The 15848-nt window shown below is 40.7% G+C and overlaps 1 protein-coding gene across 1 annotated transcript; it reads right to left on the reverse strand.

Annotated features, from left to right (window-relative positions):
• Positions 1 to 1057: 1057 nt before the first annotated feature.
• LOC122494761 (zinc finger protein 665-like) lies at positions 1058 to 15637 on the reverse strand. Its single transcript, XM_043600181.1, has 3 exons — positions 15358 to 15637; positions 11288 to 11453; positions 1058 to 3557 (listed from the first exon to the last, which is right to left on the reverse strand). Exons 1-3 carry the CDS (start codon positions 15370 to 15372, stop codon positions 1255 to 1257), a joined length of 2484 nt encoding a protein of 827 aa, XP_043456116.1. The 5' UTR covers positions 15373 to 15637; the 3' UTR covers positions 1058 to 1254.
• Between the last annotated feature and the right edge of the window lie 211 nt (positions 15638 to 15848).

Consider the following 15848-nt stretch of genomic DNA (forward strand, 5'->3'; position numbering starts at 1 on the left):
AACAAATCTGGAGAAGAGAGTCCTTAACACATTGATCTTGATGACTGGGATCATAGTTTTACATCAACTATATGCCACCCACACTGTCACTCAAATTCACGGTTCTTGTTCTTGCAGGAAACTCTGGACATGGATGAACATCACCTAATGAAGTTTGCCCTTTTATCTTATTAAACCCTTCCAAGAGATCTTCATGGTGACATGAAAGGATTGTAATGAAGGTATAACATGAACAGATTTCAAACCTCAGGATGAAAATCATCAACAGTAACTTGGCCTTTTCAAGAAACCTGAAATAAACTATATAATAAGAGGAAAGTAACAGGACCTTTTCACAGATAGCCTTGTAACTTAAATAACCAATCAATAGGTATTATTTTGATTTTTTAACTAATCACTATTAACATTATTTGGAATTTTAAAAATTTTTTGGTGTTTATTTGTTTTTGAGAGACAGAGAGAGACAGCATGAGCCGGAGAGGGCAGAGAGAGAGAGAGGGAGACCCAGAATATGAAGCAGGATCCAGGTTCCGAGCTGTCAGCCCAGAGCCCGACGTGGGGCTCGAACCCACAGACCGCGAGATCATGACCTGAGCCGAAGTCGGATGCTCAACCGACTGGGCCACCCAGGCGCCCCAATGTTATTTGGAATTTAATTAAGTAATCCTTCAGGAGAACTCAGACATTATCTTCTCCACTATGAATTATCTGATGTGTAGCTGATTGTGAGAAATGGTTAAATTATCACATCATTTCATTTTTAAGGTTTCTCTACAATATCAACTCTCTGATAAATCTTAAAAGTCAGACCATTGTCTAAAGGCCTTGCCATTTTCAATACATTTGTATGTTTTCTCTCATGGCCCCTAAGGTAAACATTTTAACATCTGACAAAAGTTTAACACATTCATTATATTTATATGGTTTCTTTCCAGTAGGAGACATTACATATGCTTGATCTTTGGATAAAAGCCTTGCCATACCCTTTACCTTTTTGTGGTTTCTTTCAAAGATGCATATTCTGGGGTCTAATTAAACGTGAACCCTGGTTACAAGCTTTGCAAATACATGACTTTTATATGGTTTCTATTCAGCATGGATTCTTTGATGTTGAGTAAGTCTTGAACACACATTAAAGGTTGTACTATAAACATTATATTTGTGAGGTTTCTCTTCACTACAGATTCTCTGAAGATCCCCAGTACTTGATTTTTGGACAATAGCATTTCTACACGTATTGAATTCACAGTGTTTCTATTCAGTATGCATCTTCTCATGTCTAGTAAGGTTTGCAAATTGAGTAAAGGACCTGCCACATTCATTGCATTTGTAAGGTTTCTCTCCAGTATGGATTCTTCGATGCCGGACAAGGCTTGAACACACATTAAAGGCTTTGCCACACTCATTACATTTGTAGGGCTTCTCTCCAGTATGAATCATCTGATGTATGACAAGGTTAGAGGACTGGCTAAAGGCTTTGCCACATTCTTTACATTTGTAAGGCTTTTCTCCACTATGGATTCTCTTATGTTGAGCAAGGCTTGAACCCTCCATAAAGGCTTTGCCACACTCATTACATTTGTAAGGTTTCTCTCCTGTATGAACTCTCTGATGAATTATAAGATTTGAATATTGACTACAGACCTTGCCACACACATCACATTTATATGGTTTCTCTCCAGTATGGATTCTCTGGTGTCTAGTGAGGTGTGAGATGCAGCTAAAGGACTTGTCACACTCATTACATTTGTAAGATCTCTGCCCAGAATGAGTTCTCTGATGATTGGTGAGGTTTGAGCTGCCTCTAAAAGTTTTCCCACAATCATTACATTTATAAGGCTTCTCTCCAGAATGGATTTGTTTATGTCTAGTAAGGCTTGAATGCTCAGAAAAGGCTTTGCCACATTCATTACATTTGTAAGGTTTCTCTCCCATATGAATTTTCTGATGCTGTGCAAGATTTAAATTTTGACTACAGCCCTTGCCACATATATTACATTTATATGGTTTCTCTCTGGTATGGATTCTCTGATGTCTAGTAAGTTTTGCAAATTGGGTAAAGGCTTTGCCACATTCTTCACATTTGTAAGGCTTTTCTCCACTATGGATTCTCTTATGTTGAGTAAGGCTTGAATGCTCCATAAAGGCTTTACCACACTCATTACATTTGTAAGGCTTCTCTCCTGTATGAACTCTCTGATGAATTACAAGATTTGAATATTGACTACAGACCTTGCCACACACATCACATTTATATGGTTTCTCTCCAGTATGGATTCTCTGGTGTCTAGTGAGGTGTGAGATGCAGTTAAAGGATTTGTCACACTCATTACATTTGTAAGGTCTCTGCCCAGAATGAATTCTTTGATGAAGGGTGAGATTTGAGCTTCCTCTGAAGGTTTTCCCACATTCATTACATTTATAAGGTTTCTCTCCAGAATGGATTCGCTTATGTCGAGTAAGGCTTGAATACTCAGAAAAAGCTTTGCCACATTCATTACATTTGTAAGGTTTCTCTCCTGTATGAATTTTCTGATGCCGTGAAAGATTTGAATTTTGACTATAGCCCTTGCCACATATATTACATTTATATGGTTTCTCTCTGGTATGGATTCTCTGATGTCTAGTAAGTTTTGCAAATTCGGTAAAGGCTTTGCCACATTCTTCACATTTGTAAGGCTTCTCTCCTGTATGAACTCTCTGATGAATTGTAAGATTTGAATGTTGACTATAGACCTTGCCACACACATTACATTTATATGGTTTCTCTCCAGTATGGATCCTCTGGTGTCTAGTGAGGTGTGAGATCCGGCTAAAGGATTTGTCACAGTCATTACATTTGTAAGGTTTCTGCCCAGAATGAATTCTTTGATGATTGGTGAGGTTTGAGCTTCCACTAAAAGCCTTCCCACAATCATTACATTTGTAAGGCTCTTCATTATTATGTGGTTTTTGATGTGTAAGTAATGGAGGATGAATAAGAAATTTCCTGGATTTACTACAAATGCTAATGTTGATATTAGAAGGAATTCTTTGAAGTGGTGAAGCAGAACTACTGTTGATCAACCTCTCAACTTGATAACATGCATGAATTTTCTCTTCAGTTTGAAACTTCTGAAGGTCAGTCAGATGTGACTGAAACCTTAATCCAATCCCATTTTCAAAACATTTTATATACTTGTTTCCCGCACAAGTTATGTTATTTTCTAGTTTTAACAAATAACTTTTATATGACTTCTCGCATTTGTAAGATTGAGAAGTACTTTTCCTTACAGAAACATCCTGTTTTAGAGGGAAAACATTCCAGGAGATGTTATGCTGTTCATCTCTTCTACCAGTGAAACTGTGGTTATGGGCTGCAGTTACTCCTTTGTAATTTGTTTCATTATATCCATAGTGACTCTCAAACTCATGTGTATTTTGCTGGACCTCTCTGAAACCCAAACCCTTGATGTCATTTCTTTTGTGTCTTTCCAACATCAGTGTTTGGAACAGTTCTTCTTTGTTAATATCCTCTTTTGTTGATAATTCCTTAATCACACTTCTAACAGAAATATCTGAAAGATATAAAGAACCATAGGTTTGCTATTAACTAGAGTTGTAAAATGAATATTTTACCTTGAAAACATAACATTATGCCAAAAGTTATTCTTAGATAGTTCTAAAACTTCTCAACCAACGTATGCAAATATTTAGGAATACAAAGGGAATTGGATTCCTCAATTAAGAAAGGGTGTTTACACATAGATAAAATTATTTTCAGGAAAGCCTACTTCCAACACCCTATGATCAAACCACTCAGAGTATTTACATAGGCCCTGAAACAAGTAGTATCTTTCTGTTGCCACCCCAAAGTACTCACCATTTGGCAGTAGATATTTGGGTGTCTCATATTTGAAGAAAAGCAATATTATATTAATGCACATACACTGTAAAGGTACCTAACTATTTAGGTACAACAATAAAGGCTAAAACAGAGCATTGATAATATAATGATAAATAATATCTTAATTTTTTTTAATGTACGTTTATTTTTGAGAGACAGACAGAACACGAGCAGGTGAGGGGGAGACAGAGAGGGAGACACAGAATCCAAAGCAGGCTCCAGGCTCTGAGCTGTTAGCACAGAGCCTGACGCTGGGCTCGAACTCACAAACCACAAAATCATGACCTGAGCCAAAGTTGGACACTTAACTGACTGAGCCACCCAGGCACCCCAATGATAAATATCTTAACAAACTTCTCTAATAAATAAGTCGCAATTCACAATTACAAAATAAAAACAGCTCTGAGAAAATGAGGCAAACTTGATAAAACACCATTGTAAGAATAACAAATATTGTTCTGAATTTCTATAATAAAACTATCTATATTCATGCAGACATTAACCACTGGTGCATGACAGTCATAATACATAATGGATACTGAAAACCATTATCTGTAAATCATAATAAAATGAATCTAACATTTTTAGAAACCCACAGTAAATCTAGAAGATAAATAAGCAAACACAATTACAAACCATTTCAATCTGTGGCATTCTAAAGACTTCTTCCGTCAGAACAAAGAAAAAGGCTCCTATTTCGGAAGGAGTACGTACTATGAGCATTGCAGTCAAATGCTCTACCACTGAGCTATACCCCCACCATATGAGAATTGAAACATATGTTAAGAACCACTGATGTTTTAAATATCTGGTTCAGGTATATACATATTTTAAGATAAAGAATTTGGGAAGGCGATCAGAAATCAGAATTATGATTTCATACTTGCAGTTAACTAACAACCAATAGAGCTATTTCCTAACTATGAAACAACACTTAATTATGCAATTCTGCAATTACGAAATACATGTATTAGAGGGGCGCCTGGGTGGCTCAGTTGGTTAAGTGACCAACTTCGGCTCAGGTCATGATCTCATGGTTCATGGGTTCAAGCCCCGCGTTGGGCTCTGTGCGGAACGCTTGCTCGGAGCCTGGAGGCTGCTTCAGATTCTGTGTCTCCTTTTCTCTCTGCCCCTCCTCCGCTTATGCTCTGTCTCACTCTCTCTCTCAAAAATAAATAAATGTAAAACAAAAAAAAAATTTTTTTTTAAAGAAATACATGTACTAGAGTATGTGCCTCGAAAATTTACTAAGGCAGAGACAACATTGAGATGAGACAAATTACAAAATGAATACAAACACAATACACTGCAGGCAAAGGTCAATCACGTAAGAGGGATTAAAAAATATTAGAAAAACAAAAGTAAATTTTCAGTCCTTGCTATATGCTATACAAAAATCAAAATGTTCTCACAGCATTAACATATTTAATATTCTTGAGGTAAATCATCATATTACTTCAGGTAAAAACAATGGACCCATGGTGTTTATGTATCCAATACTAATTCACCCAGAAAGTAAATGTGAAAGCCAAAACTTGAACCTGGGCCTGTAAGCTCAGAGCACAGGTCCTTGAGCACTAGACACCGCTGCCCACCCCAGGAAGTAAGCAAAAGGGCATAATAAATCCCATCAACCTGCAGAGAAATGCTTCAGGAAAACTACGGAATTGAGTTGTGTCACTAATATTGTTTCTGACTCCTCCCTCCTGGATAACGGCATCTGAATCATCACTCCCTGAAAGTGTTGATTTAGAGAGTGACCAGGAGTGGTGCTATCCTGAGCAAGATGTCCTCTGGAAGAGTATAGATCTTTATACAATGTGGGAGAAGGGGTAAGGATAGGGTTCTCTGAGGAGACTTGGGTGTCCAGGGGCTCAACAATAATACGCTAATAAAGGAACAGTGTGCTCCATCCAGATCAATGAACAATCTGAGAAAAGGTAGAAGAACAGAGCCTAAGCTTGCAAATTTATGAGAATACAATTGTGCTGGGACAGTACAAATCTTTATCTTACAAAAAGACATGAACTGATTTATATCAAGTGGCACAATACTGACCCATTCTTCAGGAAATACACTATGGGTGTGGCAGGGGTGGGGCAGGGAAGAATGAAGAGATTAGAAAGGCAGGCAGTACGATACAGTGGGAGGAATATAGGTTTACCTTCCAACATTTGCCTTAAAATTTATCAAATTGAATATCCTTGGCTTTCTGTTTATAAGCATATCCTCAAAAGAGTCCTACATACATATTACATCAGACATGTACAAAAAATGTTCTCAACAGGTATCAAAAGCAAATTTCTTAGGGCGCCTGGGTGGTTCAGTCAGGTGAGCATCTGACTCTTGGTTTAGGCTCAAGTCATGATCTCATGGTTCATGGGAATGAGCCCTATGTGGGGCTCTGTATTGACAGCATGGAGCCTGCTTGGGATTCTTTCTCCCAGAGAGAGAGGTTCTCTGCCCCTCCCCACTGTGTGTGTGAGCTCTCTCTCTCTCTCTCCAAATAAATAAATAAACATTAAAAAAAATAAAAGCTAAATTCTGGACATGGCCATCAAGGAGAGAATGGATGAATTCATTCCAGGTACACATGCAGATGCAAAGAAAGTCTGTCAAGAATTCAGCAATGGAGGGTGACACATGGCAAGATGATGAATCCCTGGTAGGGAAGACAAAGGGTTTGTTAGGAGGAAACAAATTTAGCAGCAGATTTTTGTCAAGTTCTGAACTTGGGGGGATGTGGTTAGATTAAGCTAAAAAAATAAAAATAAGGGGAGCCTGGGTGGCTCGTTCGGTTAAGCGTCCGACTTCGGCTCAGGTCATGATCTCATGGTCTGTGAGTTTGAGCCCCGTGTCAGGCTCTGTGCTGACATCTCGGAGCCTGGAGCCTATTTCCAATTCTGTGTCTCCCCTCTCTCTCTGACCCTCCCCCATTCATGCTCTGTCTCTCTCTGTCTCAAAAATAAACGTTTAAAAAAATTCTTTTTAATAAAAATTGAAAAGATATATATATATATACCAACCAAATTATTTACATATTTTATAAATGGAAATTTACCAATTTTGGCATGTTAGCCTTTTTGAGACTAAGTATCCTTGTTTGTTATATAAAAATAAGAGTGCTTCTTTTGCACTCTCCTCTAGTTATCTGAAATCATATATTTGGATCTCTTTACACAACTGCTGGCATAAAGAGACATGAGGTAAAGGATGCTCTTACTATAGGTATTGGTGGATATATAGTTATTATGAATCAGTGGAAATTATGTGTACTTAGCCAAAATTAATAAATTCTGATTTCATTAACAATTATCACAGCCTAGGCAACCTCAAGGGGAAAATAATGACTCACAGTGCGGAATGGATTCTACCGAAGGGCAATGTTAGTACCAGGTGACTCTACAGAAACAACTTGTGGCAGTGCCACGCAGGAGGCAGATGTGCAGAGAGGTGGTTAGCAATGTAAGCAGTTGACTGTAGCCAGGGAACTGCAGAGTACTGACAGGTGAAAGTCAATGAGGACCAGGTGAACTTTTTGTGGAATGCAGTTTAAAAGATGAAGATCAAAACAGCCTTCAGGTATTAAGCAAAGAATGTAGTTTCCAGAACATGAAAAATTTGGTGGAAAATTCCAGGAGTTATAGAAGCAATAGTGGTGAGGATGTACATGGAGTGGAAGAGGTTGGCTAAATTCCCAATAAGATAAAATGAGACATTCAAACATTAGTTTAGTATACCAAGATGTACATGATAAACCTAGAGAGGGAAATTAATTATCAGAGTAAAGCATTTGGGGGTGACTGGGTGGCTCAGTTGGTTAGGTGACTGACTTTAGCTCAGATCATGATCTCACTGTTCATGGGTTTGAGCCCCACATCAGGCTCTGTGTTGACAGCTCAGAGCCTGGGGCCTGCTTTAGATTCTGTGTCTCCCTCCCTCTCTGTCCCTCCTCTCTCTCTCTCTCTCAAAAATAAACACTAAAAAAATTTAAAAAATACAGCATTTGTACCAAAATAGAAAGAGTCAGTAAAATTCAAATAAAATCCAAGAAGTTGTATGTATGCATGTATTTATTTATTTTGAGAAAGCAAGAACACGAGTGGGGTAGGGGCAGAGAGAGGGAGAGAGAGAATCCCAAGCAGGCTCAATGCCTGGTGTGAAGCCCGATGTGGGGCTCAATCTCATGACTGTTAAATCAATCATGACCTGAGCCAAAATCAAGAGTCTGATGCTTAACCAACTGAGCCACCCAGGTGCCTCCAAGAAGTTTGTATTTAGAAAACTTAAATATACTATAAAAAAAAAAAAAAAGCAAGGTATCCTATATAACAAATTGTGGCAAATCAATTTAATGGTTTCTGGGATGAACAGTAACTTAATAAAAAAATATTTTCTCAAGATATCCAATAGTCCCACTTTAGAAATCCCATCAATTTGAGAAAAGGGTACTTTAATAACAGGTAAATCAGGTGAAAGAGAAATAAAGGGAATAAGATAAATTTTTCACAAAATTAGGAGTTTGAATAGATTTTGGGGAAACTGCTGCTGAGCCATAACTCTCAACATTCAAGAAGCAAATCCTATAAAACACATTTAAAAATATTTATTACTTGATCCAGCAGCCCACAAATCACAGATATAAAACAGAATTCTGAGTGTCATCAAAAACATATAATCAATGATTAAATTTTTGAAGTTCATTTTTTAAAAATGTTTATTTATTATTGAGAGAGAGAGACAGACAGACAGACAGAGTACAGGTGGGTGAGGAGGCAGAGAGAGAGGGAGACAGAATCTGAAGCAGGCTCCAGGCTCTGAGCTGTTAGCATAAAGCCCAACAAGGGGCTGGAACTCATGGACCGCGAGATCATGACCTGGGCCAAAGTCAAACGTTCAACCGACTGAGCCACCCAGGTGCCCCTAAAGTTCATTTTTAATATGTACATGGAAACGTAGATAATGAAAACTGCTGTGGTTTAAACATAACAAATTAGAAGTTAAATGGAGGCATAATATTGTACACCTAAAACTAATACAACACTATGTTAACTATACTAGAATTAAAAAAAAAAAAGGAGGCATCATTTAACTTCAGAAGTTCCCTCAAGATGGATCACAATCAGGGACGCCTGGGTGGCTCAGTTAAGTGTCTGACTCTTGATTATGGCTCAGGTCATGATCTCATAGTTTCATGAGTTCGAGCCCCACGTCGGGCTCTGCGCTTACTCTGCAGAAGCTGCTTGGGATTCTCTCTCTCTCAGCCCCTCCCCTGCTCATGCTCCCTCTCTCTCAAAATAAATAAACTTAAAAAAAAAATCATTATTTGTTTGAAGGAGAGTAAACAATGGTGCATGCCAGGGGAAAAATGTGACATGAACCACAGTTTGGCCAAAGCCTCATAGACACACAGTTGTGACATTTTCCTTTGGATAAGTTCGTACACCTTTGATTGCTGGCTCAAAAGGAATGATCATTAGATATTTGATCAATATCGCCACACTGCCCTTGAGAGACAGGGTGACACCCCACCAACAGCAGAAAGATAACTATTATCACCGATCGGTCGGGCTATCCTGATACTTTCCATGTCAGCATCCCTAGGACTTGCTGACAACTCCACTCAGTGGCGTAAATGGGCACTTCCCGTAAGTAGCAGGACAGCACTGTAATACATTAATCAAAGCGTTCTTCAAAAATTTTGTTACCCGCTAAGCCCCCTCCATAGGTAAGTCCACCAGAGGTTGCCCATCATTTAAAAGTGGGTTATCAGAGCAGATAAAGAAGCTATTTCAGACCCTAGGAAAACAAGTTTCACGGGCAAAATTGCACTTAGGAAAATACGAAATCTTGAAGAGCCAAGTTTCATCTGCATCCCTAGCGTAGGCAGAGCGCTGGAAGGACAACAAGGCAAGATAACAGAAGTAAAGGAGTTAGATTTTATAGGGTCTTTGAGAAGACTAAGGCACGCTCCCCACATAGGACTGGGTTTCAAAGAGACAATCTCTCTGTCCACTGTCTTTACGGTACTGATGACCAACAATCTCAGAAGAGCCACCCCACTGCCTGATTATATTCTTGATGTGTGGCAACAGCAGGTCTGACAAAATGGCTATGAGGCCTTGAGGCAGTCCCACGAATCCTTGGGGCCCAAATGCAATGGAGGAGCACTCAGTGTTTTCCTATCTCGTAAACAGTTCTCCCAAACACAGGAACTGAGGACGAACCCTGGACAGGTCCTGGGGCCAGGACTACAGAGGAACTGATGGATCGGTTGGAATCAGATGGAATCAAGTACGGGAGGAGAGACCACAGGAATGAGGGTCCCCGTGACACAGCCCTCCTCATCCCTCTCAAAGCCTAGGGCCCAAAAAGGTCACAGCAACCAGATGATAGAGTGTTGTAGGTCATGATAAAGACTCTGTCTCTGTCTCTGCATCAGCTGGGACACCGTCAGAGGGTTGGAAGATAATCCAACAGTACGACAGAGTAATGGGGGAGATTTCCTTTGTGTGCTCACAAGTACTTTTCTTTTCCCAGACCTCTCCTTGTTGGGGAGGGTTTCTCAGACAATATTTTTTTTTTTTAATTTTTTTTTTTCAACGTTTTATTATTTATTTTTGGGACAGAGAGAGACAGAGCTTGAATGGGGGAGGGGCAGAGAGAGAGGGAGACACAGAATCGGAAACAGGCTCCAGGCTCCGAGCCATCAGCCCAGAGCCTGATGCGGGGCTCGAACTCCCGGACCGCGAGATCGTGACCTGGCTGAAGTCGGACACTTAACCGACTGAGCCACCCAGGCGCCCCTCTCAGACAGTATTTGATGAAGCAGCTTCATCTCTGACTGTCTCAGCTGTCACCAGCATTCACAGCTTTGACACAGATGTGGAAAACCCACTTGGTTTTCTCACTATTTTCATCTTGCCCTCCAGACCCCTGGGCTCTGTCCCTGGCTCCAAAACAGAGACAATATTCAGGTCAGAGAGATTCCTGCTTATAAGAAATGAAAGTTATGTGCTGGGGCTTTTCCAGAATATAATCCCAGCCCTTAGTTCATCTGAAGACGGAAGATGTTACAGATGGGTCTACACTAATTTCATCCACTGACTGCCTTCTTCTGCTTAAGGAACATTTTACATATATAGCCATCTAGCTCTCTTCTGAGAATTACTGGATCAAAAGCATGGGAGTAAAACCAGGGAATCCGGTATTTTAAAATTTTGCTGTACAGTTTGGTGATTACTCAGGTGGTGGAAGCAATACTAATCTAGGGAGGAGTGGGCAGATAATCTGAAGAAAGGAGGAGATGAAAGTCCAGATGCCACTTCATAAAGCTTTCATTTCAGTGTCAAAACAGCTTTGATCACAGTCAGGCAGGGCAGAGGATCCCAAGAAACTCACTAGGGCAGATCCCAACATCTGGACGCACTTTATCCACACCCAGGGAGACCAGGTTCCTGTAGTTCTCCAGCATCACTTCCCGGTACAAGGCCCTCTGAGCAGGGTCCAGGCACTCCCACTCCTCCTGAGAGAATTCTATGGCCACATCCCTGAATGTCAACCGCCCCTGAAAGGAAAACACATTTGACTAAGAGACCATGAGGAGAGTTATTATCTTCACGCAAATTATAAGAGAGCGATGTAAGGATTGATTTGGTGGTAGTGAGTTTTTTGACAAATCGGTAGAAGATATTTTTGAGCCAGTCATATAGCCCCAATTTTGTGTTATTATACTTCTCAAAGAGAGGACATACATCCACAAAGTCACTGTGCATTCTGCAATTTTGTGAACAAAATACACAAATTAAAAAGTTCATCACAAGGTGGACTACACAGAAGTGTCAGGTAGTATATTTTACACATTAATGATTTCTCTGATGAGCTACGCTATGAGTAGTGCCTTTAGAGACTACAAAATTCAGAGACTTTTAAGAAAGTCTGAGATCTAAGAATGTGAGGATGATTATAAGAACAGAGACAAAAAGTTTTTGAACATTTATAACGTGCTACATATTATTCAAATGGGTATTATTTTGGGTAATAACATTAAAATTTTTTTTTAATGTTTATTTCTGAGAGACAGAGTGCGAGTTGGGGAAGGGCAGAGAGAGAGAGAGAGAGAGACACAGAATCCGAAGCAGGCTCCAGGTTCCGAGCTGTCAGCACAAAGCCTGATCCGCGTCTTGAACTCACAAACCATGAGATTAGGACTTGAGCCAAAGTCAGACGTTTAACTGACTGAGCCACCCAGGCACCCCTTAATTTGGGTAATAACATTAGAGAAATATCTGTTCCTGCCTTATAGAGGAGGCAACTGTCACAGAGACTCTAAGAAATTTGCCTTGGGTCAAATAGCTAAGAAATGGCAGAGCTGGAACCAAAACCAGGTGTTCGGAATTTAGACTTGAACCTAGAGTCCACAGTTAAGTAACAGAAGCAGCATTAAAATTACACTGAGGGGTGCCTGGGTGGCTCAGTCCGTTAAGCGTCCAACTTCAGCTCAGGTCATGATCTCACAGTTCATGGGATGGAGCCCCACAATGGGCTCTGTGCTGACAGTGCAGAGCCTGCTTCAGATTCTCTGTCTCTCTCTCTTTTTCTCTGCCCCTCCCCTGCCCACATACTCTCTCTCTCTCTCAAAAATAAACATTAAAAAAAAATTTTTTTTTAACGTTTTTATTTATTTTTGAGACAGGGAGAGACAGAGCATGAACAGGGGAGGGTCAGAGAGAGGGAGACACAGAATCTGAAACAGGCTCCAGGCTCTGAGCTGTCAGCACAGAGCCCGATGCAGGGCTCGAACTCACGGACCGCGAGATCAGGACCTGAGCCGAAGTCGGCCCCTCAACCAATTGAGCCACCCAGGCGCCCCAAAATAAACATTTTTTTAAAAGTACATTGCTAGCAGGTTTTCTTAGTGAGAAAGCATGAAGAATTCAAAGCTGAAAAACATGGACCTGCATATGATGTCGCTGTATGTGCACACACATAGTACATTACTATTCTTACCACTATTAATTTACTAATGAGTTAGTGCAGAAAAAAACTTAAGGCCATGAAAAGTATGTAAGAACAATTTTCAAAGGCTAAAATAAATATAAAAGTTATTTATGGGGGCTCCTGACTGGCTCAGTCAGTTAAGCATCTGACTCTCGATCTCGGCTCAGGTCATGATCTCAGTTTCATGGGTTCAAGCCCCATGTCAGGGTCTGCATTGGCAACTCAAAGCCTGCTTGGGATTCCCTCTCTTCACCCCTCCCTGTTCATGCTCTCTCTCTCTCTCTGTCAAAAATTAACATTTTTAAAAAGTTATTTATGAAACAATGTGTCTTTAATACATACAAGTTTTTTTTTTTTAACGTTTTTTAACATTTATTTTTGAGAGAGAGAGAGAGACAGAGAGACAGAGTTAGAGCAGGGGAGGGGGAGAGCGAGAGGGAGACACAGATTCTGAAGCAGGCTCCAGGCTCTAAGCTATCAGCACAGAGCCCAACATGAGGCTCAAACTCATGAACCATGAGGATCATGACCTGAGCCGAAGTCGGATGCTTAACCGACTGAACCACCCAGGCGCCCCTCACATCATAGGTTTCTGCTTGCATACATGCACACACACTTAAACACACTTTCATTAAAAGCAGTTGTCTCAGACAGATTTGGGGGATGAATTTTGCTAATCTATCATTTTTTTTACTCATCTGTATTTCAGTATTTTGGGTAAAATAACATTCAGAAACTGTACTTAATTTTAATGAGGTTGTTGTTAACATTATTCTTGTATTAACCTAGTCATAAAAAAATAGAAAACTTTACCTTTTCCACTAAATACATATATATGTAAATATCAAAATTTTGTCCATTTAAATATAAGCCAAGCATAGTATATCCAATAATAAAACAATGATTGAAGATTATAAAATGCATTAATGTTCTACATCAGTTTAATAGATTAAGATAGAAAAATGTTTTGAAAGCATTAGATCTTTGAAGATATTATTGGATAATTAAGTCATGCTGAATAAAAAATCAGAAGTGTCATTAAGCAAGAAAATTCTAGTAAACATCACGATCGGCAGTAAACAGAAGCATTTCCACTAAAACTGAGGCTGACACAGGGACATTATGGCTCCTGCCATTCACCACTGCACACAGTGCCTGTTCATTGGGAACCATGTGGGATCCATGCATCTTCAGAGAATTTTTTTTTTTTAATGTTTATTTATTTTTGAGAGAGAGAGAAAGAGAGTGCTAGCAGGGAAGGGGAAGAGAGAGAGGGAGACACAGAATCCGAAGCAGGCTCCAGGCTCCAAGCTGTCAGCACAGAGCCTGACGTGGGGCTCGAACCCATGAACCGTGAGATCATGACCTGAGCTGAAGTCAGATGCCCAACCAACCGAGCCATGCAGGCGTCCCTAGAGAATGCTTTAATGAGGATCTAAAAAGAACAAGCTGTCTCTATGTATACTGGCACGAAAACAACTCCAAGATCTGTGTATGGAATAAAATAGCACAATATAACATTCACTGAATAATTTTAACTAAAATCAACTAATGCTGGTAAATGCATTTTTATAAGACTTGCACTTAATCTTGCACAGAACTAACAAAAGTCAGCGAGTGATGATGGAGGGCGTGACAGGGAAGTAGATGTTTTACTTCTTAGTCCAGAATGTGCAACACTGTTTGGAGTTTCACCTGAAAACAAAGATATACAGCATGTGATGTTTAAAACAAATTGGTGTTCAGTAACAACTGGTGGGGCCAGAATTTGCCTCCAGGCACTCTGACGACAAAGACCAAGTTTTTTGCTTCACTGGAATTGCTGAAACATTTTTACGTCGAACACCTGCGCAAAAGCCCCAGGGTGAACAAGATCTTCACGGGATGGATATGCTTTGAGTGATTTTAAAGAACTTACTGTTAAAACAAATTGCACAATAAAACACCCTTTATCATTGTTATGTTTCAGAACTTTCCATTCCAATCCAAATCATTACTATCTCCGAGCCAGAAACACGCCCATTCACTTGGTTAGTTTCAAACGCCTTGTAAAAGCAGGGACAACAGGTTTCCCCTCTTCAGTCTTCTTTTCCAGCAGTTCCTGCAGGTTAACTGGGCGCACAAATGTGCAGTTCTTCTTAACGCTGTCCACAAGGAACTGAGGGCGCGTTCCTATGCAACCCCTAAGACAATCCCCTTTGCCAACCTCACTGACACCAAAGGCCCACTCCCAGCTTCTGATCCAAACCTAAGCATGAAAACTTCCTCCTAGATGATCCCCAACACGGCCTCTTCACAAATTCCACGTCTCCGGGTCACCATGCGGGAGGAATGGAATCTAAGTGACGATGAGAGGTACTGAGACAAGGTCTGGGGGAGTTCCAGCACACGTGTGAGGCAAGTCCCTCGAGAGAACATTACCAAATTCAGTTAAGGGACACAGAAGAAACAACCAAGAATGTGACCGTTACCTGGGAACGACTCATTTCGACCTCCTCTTTCTTTCCTGTTCCTCGGGGCTTCTTTCTCGGATAAGATCAGTCTTGAGAAGTGAACCCTGAGTGCTGAAAATAGGCTGTTTCATGCTTAGAATGAACAAACCGTCTTCCGGTGACACAACCACACACAGAGGTAGAACCTCAACACGGGAAGGGACAGGGCTCTGCCGCCCCAGGAGGAGCCCGAGGAGGGGCTCGTGAACGCAGAGGCGAGCAAAGGAGCGGGTTCTTCCCCTTTTCTGCAGAACTCGTTGGCCTGCGGAGTGGCCCACGCGCTCTGCGGCTGCAGTGGGACCTGGGCTGGACTGACGCTCCCCTCCAAGCCACAGGCCCGGCCCTGACCAAACACCGCACAGAAAAGAGCCCCTCCCCTCCCCCAACCCATTCTTGGACCAGGGACGGAGGAACAGGACAGTGAAGCACGTGAAGCGGCGGAGGGGCTGTAAGCGGAGCCGGACGCCGGG

This window comes from Prionailurus bengalensis, chromosome E2 (genome assembly GCF_016509475.1).
Source record: "Prionailurus bengalensis isolate Pbe53 chromosome E2, Fcat_Pben_1.1_paternal_pri, whole genome shotgun sequence".
NCBI lineage: Eukaryota > Metazoa > Chordata > Mammalia > Carnivora > Felidae > Prionailurus > Prionailurus bengalensis.

Excerpts from the sequence above, each read along its gene's own strand:
- LOC122494761 (XM_043600181.1), bottom strand. Across the intron at positions 3,558-11,287 it reads AGATGTTGGGATCTGCCCTA|ATATTTCTGTTAGAAGTGTG; the intron begins GTGAGTTTCTTG and ends TATATCTTTCAG.